This window comes from Aptenodytes patagonicus, chromosome 2 (assembly GCF_965638725.1).
Source record: "Aptenodytes patagonicus chromosome 2, bAptPat1.pri.cur, whole genome shotgun sequence".
Classification (NCBI taxonomy): domain Eukaryota; kingdom Metazoa; phylum Chordata; class Aves; order Sphenisciformes; family Spheniscidae; genus Aptenodytes; species Aptenodytes patagonicus.
Genome location: NC_134950.1, coordinates 166,954,193 through 166,967,570, shown reverse-complemented (window position 1 = coordinate 166,967,570; position 13,378 = coordinate 166,954,193). Strand labels below are relative to the sequence as shown.

General features: G+C 37.9%; 1 protein-coding gene across 3 annotated transcripts in view; it reads left to right on the top strand.

Annotated features, from left to right (window-relative positions):
* Window positions 1-13,378, top strand: part of CTDSPL (CTD small phosphatase like) — a 78,729-nt gene that overhangs the window by 47,774 nt on the left and 17,577 nt on the right. The window contains exons 2-4 of one of the 3 annotated variants that reach the window (XM_076332011.1): window positions 66-220; window positions 7,480-7,512; window positions 11,030-11,083. In XM_076332011.1, the coding sequence (XP_076188126.1) occupies window positions 66-220; window positions 7,480-7,512; window positions 11,030-11,083 (242 nt within the window). The remainder of the gene's footprint in view (window positions 1-65; window positions 221-7,479; window positions 7,513-11,029; window positions 11,084-13,378) is intronic. The other 2 variants (XM_076332012.1, XM_076332013.1) reach the window with 2 other exon arrangements.

Sequence of the window (13,378 nt, the reverse complement as noted above, 5' to 3'; positions counted from 1 at the left end):
ATTGCGATCTGGAAAACTAGGTCTGTGCTACATGAATTTATTCTTCTGCTGTTTTTTTTTCCTAGTGTCCCAATGTAATATCAGCTTGAAGAAGCAGAGGAGTCGAAGTATCTTTAGCACCTTATTCTGCTGCTTTCGTGACTACAATGTCGAACCACCATCTACCAATAGCACCAGTGCTCTTCCTCCTTTGGTGGAGGAGAATGGAGGACTTCAGAAGGTCAGGCTTTTATCTTACTTTGCTGCATATGGGTCTTTTGTAACCAAGGTTTAACTCTGCGCTTCTGAAGGTTTGTCTTAAGAGGTTTCCCTCATGGGGAACATGTTACGAGTGACACAAAAAATTACTGTTTTGATGGTGAATTGCTAATACTATCTATTCAGCTGCAATTTAAAACTAACTTTTCCGTGAAGGGTATTGGCACTATACATTTTATAAGCAAACAACATTTAAAACCTGAGTAAGACACTAAAAAAATGTGGACTTCTCATAAAACTTCAGATGCTGAGCTGTCTCTAGCTTTGGTTCTCTTTCCCAGCTACAGGAAGGTTAAAATGTGTCCACTGGAGCGTAGTGGAACCGCTTTGAATGTCAGTTGAAAGGGTTTTCAATGACATAAAAACAGTTCAAAAAGGGGGAGAACCATAATTGTTTGGACTTTTTTTCTAACCAGTTCACCTGTATTTAATGCACACTGAGTCCAGAGGTATCGGCTTTTGGCCATTTTTCCAGGTTATTAAGTTTTGTTTACTTAATAAGTCAAATTAATTGATGCATACTTTTAGCACTTCAAAGCATTGTATGTAAGAGCAGCATGTTACTTTCATTGAGTTCTAGTAATTATATTGCTTTGCCATATTCATAAAATCACAACACAAATGATTTTGTATGTTCTTTTTAAATCTGTTAACAGTGAGAGCATTTGCTTTATGAACTGAAGAATTTTGGTTCAATATAGCAAACATAGGAATACCATCTTTTCCATACCATGTTGTTTTTCAACACTCTCAAAACTCCATTAGTGCTATGCTTTTAGTTGAAACACCGTTCCCCTTGCACTTTTCCAGTTCTTTAAGAGATGGCAAATATAGGTGTATCTATGATGGGGAATAATAGCAGAAATGGAGATGTCTCTATCTTTTCACCCTTCTGCTCTTCACACTAACTTTTCATATTTGATGCAGCTTACTTCTTACCTACCTTGTCCAGTCTATTTTGTTTTGTTTTGAATTTTGTTGGTTATGTTTGAATTCTGAAAAGCTCAGGAGAAGAAAGAGCAGAGGAACTGTTTGGTGGGAGAGAGGAAAGGAAAGCAAATTAAAGTGATGGAGGCTGAGAATATGTATGGAGGTAAAGTCTGAACTGCAGCAGTTCATGCTGAAACTGCTTACGCAGAGGTAAAGTGCACTGAAAATTCCTCTGCCAAGAGGAGGAATTGTAAGTGTATTTTTAGACTTCTTTTGCTAGCCAAGGTACATTTTGACTGAAATGAGGGAAATCTAGCCTGGATGTGCTGAAGGGAAAGCTGAGTAGTGTGTAGCATGTATGCACATGTTCACCTGGAAAGCAAAAGGAATGGGAAATTAGTAAAACTTCCCTTTCCAGTATGCTAGGGAATGGAATGGAGGCAGAGGTGAGGCTACCAGCAAAGTTACAAATGAGAGAAAATGAGAGTTTATTAGAAAGAAAAATGTAAAGAAGAAAAGGGTTTGTTTTTTCTATAGAAAACATGAGTTAAAATGGTCTGGAGTCAGCAGTTTTCAGATTGCATTTTGTAAAATTATTATTAATTACTTTCTAAATATATCTTATGCCTTGAGCGAGTGATTACATGTATGTTCACACAGGTTTCCATCCGCACTCTGTGCTACCTTAGTGAGCAGTTTTGAAGTTGTGCAATACTTGTACACGAGCCCAAGACACAAATCACAGAATTCATAGCGTTACCAGACTACAGCTTAATTGAGTAAAAGAGTTCAAAGAATATGTTAAAAAGAAGTATTATAGGGTGCATTTTCTTCCAACAGAATGAAATGCCCTCAGATGCTTATAGATCTTTGTAGAAGAAATAAAGTATGGCTAAACTTTTGGGTAGTTCTTAAGTGAGTGCAAATAAGTCTGTAACATTTCTATTTTAAATGCAGTATTGAAGACTAATAAGCTTTGTATGTGGTTTTTATATGCTGGTTTTATTTTCAGTGCTAACATGGTTAGTGCAAGTAGGAAATTCTTTTAAAGAAAGAAAAACAGTGTTGAAGGCTTGGATATATTTGAATATCGTTACACTGTGAGGCTAGTGCCTTTTACCAGGAGAGCTGTGTTTTAGAACTGTGCAGGTTGGTTGGATTTGACCGAGTTACACTGAGCATCTTGTCTAGATTCAGAAATGATGAGTAAGTTGGGGAAAAGTACATGCAACAGTGGGCCTCAGTTTCTAAATTGGTGAAATTAAATGTCCAAGAATGACAAAATTACCTGTTTTAGGAAAGAAAAGAAAGCCTGACAACACACTGCTTAAACCCTTCTGCTGTTTGTTTAAAGCTCTTGTTGCATTAATCTGCCTGCCAGGTTAAGAATAGTTTAAATTCTGTTGAGCTGCTGTTCAAACGGTCACTTACTTACATCTGCTATCTCTTTTTGTATGTTGTATTAATTATTTATCACATCACAGGTCACCACTGACTCAGCCCAGTCAGTTCATGTGTTGTGACCCTTTCCTTCAAAAATGGAAAAATAAAATTGCACAATGTTGTTAAATAATTACTATTGGAAACTAGTATAAAATGGCTCGGATGTACTTTCCTTCTGTCTTTATTGTTCAGTAGAGTTGTTACATGAAAACTGGTGATAAAGGCTTCAGAGGAAGGAAAGGAACAGAGAAAGCTTCTGCTGGTTTCACAGGAATTCAGTGTGTGTTCTGTCTTGCTTCTGGCATACTGAAGTTGAAGTTGATGTGACAAGCTAACTTCCTTCTAATTAGGAGTCTCGATTCTTTCAGTGCTAACCTGTTGTAAAGGAGGGAGTGCAGGGAAGAGTAAACACAGTTCTGAAATTTTGTTCAGAGTAATTGTGAGATTTTAATTTTTTTTAATTACTATTATTTTGCTGTATTAGAAAAAATGAAATCAGTGCTTCAAATGAAATCAGTGCTTCATTTAGTATTTTACCAAATGATGTGACTTGATTACACTTGGCAAGTCAAGTGTCACGTCACTTCTTCATAGGATTGGAAGAAACACCAAACTGAGCATGGTTTTGAATAAACAGGGTTTTTCAGCACTGACTTATATTCCAGTAGGGGAAAAAGCCCAAAAACTTCTTTAAAGTATTGAGTTCACTTTTAAACCACCTACTCACAGAGCAGCTGCTTGTCCAACTGCGACTCTTAATACTGGTAATGAATGAACCATTCTGTCTCTAAAGTTTCAATACAACATTTTTCAATAACTTGTATTTACTGAAACTATTGTGTATTTGTTTTTCTTAAAATGTGACAGCTTTTTAGTGCAGCACAAAGATGTGTTCTAAGACATAATTTACAGGGGGTATATCAGCCTGTCTACAGCTGGGATGCCGAGCCAGATATGTCATTGGGAGCACACAATGTTCAGCCTCATGAAATCCTTCCTAATTTTTTCCTGCCTCCTCAGCAGCAGGCAGCTCACCAAGACCTTCCAGCCATTTTTTTTAGAGTCCAGAGTGTTGGGAGAGGGAAGTGTTTTTTGTTTTCTGCTGGTCTCAATTTCTGTTCTTCCATTAGCAACTTGACTCAATTTGTGTATTTTCTGGGCACGCTTCTCGGTGCAAGTTGTTTGGGTTTTTTTGCTGGGTAAGTTTGTTACCTGAGTTTTGAAGTGTTTGCAGATACAGATTTCATCTGTAGGCTTCAAGGGGGGATCTAGATAAAGAAAGGTGAGAAAAGCTTAGATGCAAACTGTCTCTCTCTTCCCTTTGCCTTCAGTCATGGTGGGTGAGGGAGCTCTGACAAGTCGATAGGCACTTTGCCGTTTCACTTACAATCCACTTCCACTAGAGTCATCTCTGCTTTTGTTTCACAGATAGATCCAAATCGGGCAGATGGCTTCTGTTCAAAAAGATGAAACGTGAATGAGGAAAGGTGTTTTTTGTTGTTTTTTTTTTTTATACTTGTTGGGTTAGAGGAGAAGGTCTTGATCCACGCTCAACAGGGAAGAAGACAGAATTAGAAGGAGGTTTATTCTGGGGGCAGCAGCTGCCCCCACTGCTTTCCCTGTAACAGGAATGAAGCCAGAAAGGTCAAGTGCTTGAATTTCCACCTCACCCATCCTAACCACTACAAAAGTTAGGTCTCCTTCTCCTCACTGCTTTTTGCTGCACGGTGCTGTCATTTCCAAGGTGATGCTGGAAAGCTGTTTTGATGACCTACTGTCATGTCTCCAACACTTGTCTGCTTCAGGGATCTCTATATATAACTCACTTGAAAGTTCAGGGAAAGGGATCTTCTCTATCCAACATGAATTTGGTTCACCAGAGTGAGTAAAAGGGCTTTTAAGGGAGCACGTTCTTGAGGTCAAAAGTATTATCTCCTTCGTGCAAGAGACCTAGAAGGAGTCACATGAACATGGACTCTGATGGGGAGTCTCTTAATAGCACGCTTTCTGAACAAACGTGGAAACCAGTCTCACTCCCCACTGTGGAGGAAGTTAAGTGAGATTAATGTAAGTAATAGTACTCTTCCTCCTGCTTAACCTTCACTGATCAGAGCAAGAAAATTCCTTGTCTTTGGTTCTGTTGGTCACCATCAGCATGTGGTATGGTAGGTCTATTAAGAAAAAACACCCCTCTGCATAGCTATGTTTGGTTCTTCTGTCTCTGCGTACTCATTCTGACCTTCTTTGCCTCCCCAAAAAGTCTTCTATATTAAGAGACAAAGTTCGATAGTCTAAGTCGATGAAAGAGTCAAATAGTTACTGTATTATTGTTTTTAAAGAACCTATCATGGTCTAGTATAAGCTTTGTGTTAAAGAAATAAATATGATAAATCTGTTCTTTTGATCAGCTCTTCTTTTAAGGGGTTGTTCTTTAAAATGAAACAGCTCCTTATCTTTGAATACAGACTGTTCTCAAAAAAGCAAAATAGTGTGGTCAGTCACTTGATGCTCATTGATCCCTTACGCGACCGTAGACGGACAGCATTAATGAACGGATGCAGTACTGAAAATGTTGTCTCTCAGACTAAAATTATGTAGCGAAGGGAAAAGGTAGGATTTATCGTTTCATCTGTATATATCATGCCGTGAAAAAAAAAAACAAAACTGATTTCAGTGGCTGAACAAATCAGTTCCTGGGTTATCTTAGTGATACAATGGGGAAATTTTGGCATTCTAGGAACAGCTTTGTCCTGTTACCAGCATCAGGAGCTCATGGAAAGACTTCAACAGATGCAGTCATCTGTCATCTATTTCAAACGATAGCGTTATGACCTACTTCCCTTCCTGTTCCAAGGCATCAGGAAGTGAGGCAGGACACTTTTTTTAAAAGTTTCCCATAGCAGGCTTGTTTTGAAAAAGCATTTGCCTGTTCATGAGCACTTATGTTTTACCAGCACACTCTTGCATTTATCTTTCTGCTTGTTTTTCCAGTTGTCATCATTGCCATTTTGATTTTTGCATAGGTACATTTAGGGTTCCTCTTAGGAAATTCGCTTGTTTTCCTTGTTTTTGATTTAAGAAATTCTGCAAGAAAAATAAAGCGAACAGTAATGCAAGTCCTTTAGCAACTTAGGTTCTGGATCCCCATGAAAGTCAGGCTTAGCAGTAATACCATGGGGTGCAGCTCTTGCTTCAAGAGATTGCCAAAATAGAAAGCAAGTTATGCCACGGTGAGTGCCTCTTGAAGTCTGTGGGAAAACCTGATGTGATACACAGCTGTGTTTGTGTCCAAGAGTGAGATAATCTTGTACCATAACTGTGGATATGCCTCTAGCTCTCATATACTGTTTTCGTCTGTTGACAGAAGAGGAGCTCCAGTTGTATTTTATTCTCTTTACCAGTGAATGCAAAAAATGCCTTTAAAAACAAAACAAAACACAGGTTCGCAATCTGTGCTCTGCCTGTGTAACCATATCCTTGATAGCAATTTGATCACAGGCCAGCTAATCTGACCGGCACCTACTCAAATTCACTCCTTTCTCAAATGGCCCATGAACTTCAGATGATGTTCCACTAACAGGATATTAACATGCTGAATTATATTTTTTTTCTTTTCTTTTTGCCATTATCTTGAGGAAAATTTGGATTCTTACCAGGTTTTTTTGTGTGTTTGTTTTTATAGAAATCAGATACTTTTTACTAAAGCAAACTTCTTGATAGTTCATGGTAGTTGCTGCTCTCTAGCTGCTTCATCAGCTTCTCTGGATTTTGGTCAAACTTCAGTAAAAATTTCTGCTGTTGTAGCAATAAAAAGAGGACTTGAAAAATAATACTGAATTACTTTTGTTTGTCAGTGATGTGTCAACACTATGTTAGACTCCAAAACAAGTGAGCACAAGACTTTTTCAGGTGGAAGAGGATGTTCTAATGTTGAAAACAGGTCTTTCAATAGATAGTCAATCTGCTGGTAGTCAGAGCCTGTGTTGTCCAAGTAATTAAAGAATAAAATAATCTATCTAAGCAACATCTGTGCTAGAAGAGTCAGCTTCCTTTTTTTTTTTTTTTTACGTGCGTGCCCACCAGAAGACAAATACTTGTTTTTGACAGATTAGAAAGACTAGAAAATACAGTTCCTACTTCCCAAAATGTCTTGCATATTAGTTGGCAACCCTGTGACCAGCCTACCTCCATTTAGAAGCTGTAAATGGAAGTGTCTTTGTCTCAGTATGTTGGGTCGCAGCATGAGAAGAAAAGGTCAAGTTGGCCAAAGACTGTCTTGCCTTCTCCCAAGTACAATACAAAACGGAGGCCATGGGAAGAGCACTGATACTGTTGCCTCTATCTGGGTGAAGAAAGTGGGATTCCTTGGATTGGTTTATCACCGTCATGTCCATCGTGGGCATTTTGCTGTTGCCTAAGTGAAAAAGCTGTTTTTTCTGAGGAAGTTGTCTCAAGTGAAGTTAACTTCAAGGAGTGGGCTTCTGCCCTGCTACCAAGGTCTGGCTGAGCCTCTTGTTGCTGCAGTGAAAATACACAAATATACCCATTAGTAGATCTTAAAGCTGAAAAAGTTACAGTAAATACAGGTACTTTCTTATTATCATCTCTTATTAATCATAGCATGGGTTTTACCAGTCCAGTCTCCTAAAAATCATAAATACCAATATACTAACCGATCATTTCAGCGACTAAAATGCAAGATCCTGTTTTTATTTTTTTTACCCTGGTTTCTTGAATACTTTGAACTTTTGGTTTAAAATGTTTGAGTGCTACATTTACTGCTTCAGACCTTTGTTCTACCCTTTAAAAGCCATTACCCTTACAGTGATTTTTTTTCTTTTTCCCCAGGGTGACCAGATGCAGGTCATGCCTATACCAAGTGTATGTATTTTTATCCCTTTTTCTTTTAATAATTTTCATAACTTTTGCTTTGATTCATCTTATGTTGCAGTCTAACAGGTCTGTTTTGTGTTGCATGTTAACAAAAGGATTTTATGTTCTGTCTGCAATGTTGTATACTCAGAGATGAATTGAACTGCACATGTTGTACAGGGACTAAAAGAAGAGTTTGGGTTTTATATGGTTTTCATCTTGCATCTCAGTTAAATTTGTTTCTGAATTTTTATAATTTTGACAATGCGTGAAGTAGTCTGAAAGTTGAAGTTACTTATTTTAATAGAGACAAAAGGTGACTCATCATCACTGTGTGGGACACAGTTACAAAAACCTTTTCCTCTAATTTTTCCCTATATTCCAGTTCGAAAACAAGAGTTAGGAACTACATAATCTGTTTGAAACAAGCCACTTAAGGAAAACAAAGCATACACTGACTAGCTGCATTACTGCACTCATTCGAGATGATGCTCTCAGTATCGGCTGCTGTTTTATGGGCCTTAATATTTCTGCTTATCTTCCCTGGATTAAACTTGGAATGCCATTTGGCATCTGAATTATTTTTGCAAAGCAAAATAAAAGGAAGGAAAAAAAAAAAACTTCAAGCTTTGAATTTAATTAGGTTTAACCTTTTTTGGTCAAAAAGCTGCTCTTTTTCCACTTGTTTTTTATGTGGATGAAGACTTAGATTTTTTTTAAATCTGGAAATACGGGGTTTTTTGAGCTCCTTTGCTGTTTATAATACTTCATTATTGCAGAGTTTTCCAGGAAATAGCAGTGCAGATGTGTGGAGTTACTGACACAGCCCTCTTTCTTGATATATTCAGTAGCCCCTAAAGATGTGAATATTCCCCAGAATACCATTTTTTTTCCTCTTTCCCTTCCTTCTCATGTAGCCCAACACTACAAGACCTCCTATAAGAACCCTGTCCGTGCTGCAGTGCAATAGTGTCAGGAGATCACTATAACTGTGCAGATCACTTCCCTCCTTCACTACGTTTTCTTGGATTTAAGAACTGTTAGAAATTACTCTTTATTGCTTACCTATTATTTCTAATAGGAAATTACTTCTAATATGGCTCATGCATATATTTGCGTGTGTGTGTATGTATACACACACATGTACATGCATGTAACTTGTATATATGCAGGTCTGGGAATAGAAAAGTTTGGATGTATGAAAATACTGATTTCTAAATTACTTTTCCTTTTACATACCTACCAGATTCAGTTTGGTGACTGTAGTTGCTCTGCTAGTAGTTATTTGAATGTAAAGCACGTTCTGGCTGTGCTCTGACCTGGAATAAAATTTTGCCTAAGAGCGAGTGTAGGTATTAATGAAGTAAGAATTCAAACAGAACAAAATTTTGAAACGATAAATGAGTACAGCTTTGTCAGGTACAAACATGAAATAAGATATTTTGCTAGAACACCATCTTTCTGATGTTAAAGCAGTGCTCTGTTAGATTTGGGTAGTGGTAGGAAAATGAATGATTCACGAAGGGGTTTCTTTTTTTTTCTTTTTTTTTTTTTGGTAGCTCAACTGTAATTTTGCTGACCTATATTCCCAGCACTTTAATAAGGCAGTAAAATTAACTTTGCAGTCATGACGTAGAGTTCTCCGTGAGCAGGTGACTTTAAACACGCTCGTTCCTCTTCTCCGGTGCCATCTGATGCCTTCTTCCAGCAGGACGTGCAAGTGTTGTCAAGCAACCATCGCCCGCAGGCAGTTGTGTGACATTTACTACCCGAGTATCAGAGTGCTTCTCGCTGTCAAACAGAAGCCAGCGAGCATTAGTACGTAATAGTCTAAATAAAGACAGAAGTGAACTGTGTATGGAGAATGTGTTAGGAACGAAGATGCAAAGCCAACATTTTATTTGAAAAATGCCTAAAATTAAAGCTGTCCTTTTTGCCAGTCTTACAAGGGCTGTTTGTCCTGAGCACTGAAGCCCAGAGGTTCACGCCGAGACAACTCTTAACCGTGTGATTAAGACCCATTAAGGCAGAAATTCTTGAAGCTCTGCTACATAGGGTCATGGATGAGAAATAGACTGTTTGAACCGTATGTATTGTACATACCAGCAGAAAAATCTTCTGAACAGACACAGAGTGAGCTTGGTCACAATTAAGTTGGACATTTACTTTTTATAGGGCTCATTGCAAATGTAAACACTTCAAGTGTTTAGAGAATTCCTTAGTGACTAGGAAAAGAGCACCGCCCGCTCCCTGCTCATTAAACTTTCAAGTTGAAGCCTCCAGTCGAAATATGAGGTTTTCTGGAGTTTTATCATGCGTGTATAAAATCTGGCAGTCTGCTGAGGTCACCTGTTTGAAAGCTTCCATTGCTTTATGTACATATGTGCAATATCAGTGAAGTCTATCTTCTGCTGAATCAGAATTTTCCTGTTTTAATTGCACTTAATTTAAAAACCTGGATTAATATGAAATTTCACTTGGTTATTGATAGAGATAACTGCTAAGCAAGAAACATCCCAGCTTCAGGTTAGGTTCTTCAGAACATAGAAACAGCGTGACTTTGCTTTTTTTAAAGATGAGCTTTATCCTGTTTGTATCTCGTATTCTGAAACTGTTTCCAGATAAGGCATAGATTAAACAGCAGCGTAATTGATTTTTCTCCTAATACTGCACAGTGATTTATTTTTAGGGCTGAAATAAACACACAAAACTAGAAAAAACAACACCAGCTGACAGTTGAGCAGAACAGTAATCTGAGGAGTTTTGTGATAGACCGGACTTAAAAATATATTAAGTGTAGCTCAGAACGCCCGTGCTTTCCTGGATTTTTCTCAGCTTTGTTTGGAAAGGAATATGGTAGAGAAATCAAAGTAGACCCATAGCAACTTCAGTACTTGTTTTCATTCTTTTGAATAAAAAGGTAGATGGAAATACAAAGCCGTAGTCATGCACCTGCTTAAATGAGTTGGAGTGTCCATTTATTTTGTTCAATTTAAAATCCCAGTATTGCGGCATGATACCAAAAGTAGTCCTCAGAATCCCTGCAGAAGTTAAATCTTAGCACTGGGATATTGTTTTTTCGCTTGTCCTCACCTACATTTAGAAAATTTCTTGTTACAACTTTTTCTAGAAGAAATTTTGTGAACTGGCTGTTTCATAACAGGAGCTAGCGTCTTTTGGCAGCTGTGTTTTAAGTGGGAATAATTTATCTTCTATTAGAGTATTTTGATGCATAACTGCTGGGAGAAGCTGTTAGCTGTGCAGAGCGCAACGAAAATTGAAGGGAACATGAACAGCAAATTAATGTGCTGCACTTGCACTAGACAACATTTTCAGTATACAAAGAAAGGGCTTATTAATTCTGATACTTGTCTCTGTGAGAAATGTAGGCCTACAGGGAAGAAAGGTTATGATTGTTTTATACAGTAAATTTCTGAAAGATTTGCGTTGACCAGCTGTTTATGCTTCAACCAAAAGTCCTGTTTTCTTGCCACCACCACCCCCTCTTTTTTTTTTTTTTTCTTAGGGAATATACTATTTCCACGGGACTGAAGCAGTGCAGCAGTCGTTTCACTACAAGGTCTGTTAAGCTGATCAGCCATGAGACCTGGCTGGAATGCGTAAATCCCAAACAGTGACTAGTTTAAAAGCTTTAACTTGTATACAATTTATTTCTTGTTGGAATTGAAGACTAAGCTAGGACTTACGGTACTGAGATACCACGTGTTATTTTTCTGCTGAGTTCTGTGGAAGTCTGCAGTCTTTCGGAGAGTATTACATAGTAAATATGAGTTGCTGTTAGCCACAATTAAATACTCTTAATCATCTTAGATATCTTTAAAGCTTTAAAAAAAGAAATTATCAAAGATCCATAACTATTCACTATTAGCTATGATGGAAATCTGGTAATTACAACTATTCTTGGATATGTCTCCATTAGTGAGGAAATTAAAATACAATATTGAGTAATGCTTGTTTCTGCCTAAAAGCTTTGCTGCTCTTGGCATGTGGAAATTGCTTTAGATCAGAAAGCTTGAACGGCAAAACAAATGGACTGAATACCCTACGTACAAATCCTTTAAGTTCCTAAAGCCTCAAAAATGTCGTCCTTGCTCCAAAGTCCTACACCAGACAGTTAGCAGTCTCGTAACTTGTAGTGCCTTCAGCTTCAGAATAGTTTCCCTGTCCCTGTTAGATTATCAGGTGGCAAATGTGTTTTCAAAGTTGAGGGTAACAGAGATACAGGTTTTGAAATGGAAAATTTATTTTTTCTAGTCTTCAGATGTGCAGACTGTTGACCAGCTGTCTTTGAAAACAAGATCAGATTGAATTCAAGAAGCCAAAGCTTGTAGGAAGGTTGGTGTGCCCTCGTGGGAGACCTTCCCCAGGAAAAACCTTGAGGTGTAGTCTTGTTAGATAAAGTTAGGTCAATAATGACACATTATCTCCTAAGACAATACTAAAAAGGGAGAGAAACTCTAGCAGTAACCAGCATCTCTGTGTAGATACCGCAGGTAAGCTTGTTCCTCTCCCGGCCGCTGCTTTTGAGAAAGCAGAGCTGCAGGTGGTGAGGAGGATGGGAACAGGCTGTCTCTCACCGTCCAGTCAAAGAATTCAGGTTCTCAGAGTTGAAGGTTCTTGGATTTTGTAGTCCTTGGTGTATGTCCATCCTTTTCTTAATGACAGGCATACTAGTTTCCAGATAAAAAACAAAGATACCTGTGATATGACAGTGCTCATATTTTCATATGCATATTTTTATATATGAAAGAAGATCTATTTCCATATATTTTCCATATATAGAGATATTTTCAGTTTGAAAAAGTATTCACATTGCAGAAGAAATTGCTGGCTTTGAACTGCTTGTGCAGATTAACTTAGTCAAAAATTTGAACTAAATACTGACAGTCTTAAGAGTACAACAATGAACTGAGCTCTTGTGTTAAAAAAAAAAAAAGTATGCTTAAGGTTTCTTGGGATGTTCCTACCTTTTTCTATTCTTCAAAGACAAGAAATCAGTATCAGAACATGGGTTCTGAAGATTATTGCCTTTAAATGGGTTTGATTTTTCTTTTAATAAGCTTTTAGTCTGTTTAGGTTGCAAGTCTGGATCTTTCTAACTATGAAAAATTGAGGTGGGGTGCCTAAATACCTTTCAGATTTTGAAATAGGAGGGGAAAACCTAATTTCCTTAGATCTGGTCGTAGTTGCAAACAAGCAAAGGTAGAGCTTAAGCAGTTGTGGAAGTCATGTATACATGGGACTGTCTATAACCTTCAAAGAGTGTCCTATGAATTTTGGTCTGGTTAGGGTACTGTGACAGACATGTACTTTACAGGCATTAAGCAGCGGTTGTTTTTTCTTGAAGGTCATCGTTAGATGCGTGCCGAGAGAAAATGCATTGAGACAAGTGGCTTTTAAGCAAGGCAGCTTCCATTTTGGTAGCTGAAGAAACTGTTGTTGATAATTGTAAGGAACTAAATCAATTTCAGTGAGCACTCCTAAAAGTCCCCCAATAACTTTAGCTAAAGTATAAGACACTTTTATTTAAGTCTGGAATCTCATTTGTCAGTTAATTCATTTAAACAAGAACTTACTAGGCACGAGTGGCCGGTATCTATCAACTTGAGACAACATCTGAAGTCACTCAGTGGTTAATAATCTGTACTTGCTGCTGTAGGGTGTTCAGAGGGTGTCTGACTGATGTGTTTGTCACCCGCTGTCTGCAAAGGGGTGGCCTCAGATCTCTGCAAGCACCTCTACAAAAGGCTATTGAAAAGAAGAGGAAAAAAAAAAAACAAAACCATGATAGATGCATCCTTACCAGAGCAACGTTGTCTGAACAGATAAAAAGATAGCAAAAGAATGAAGTCAG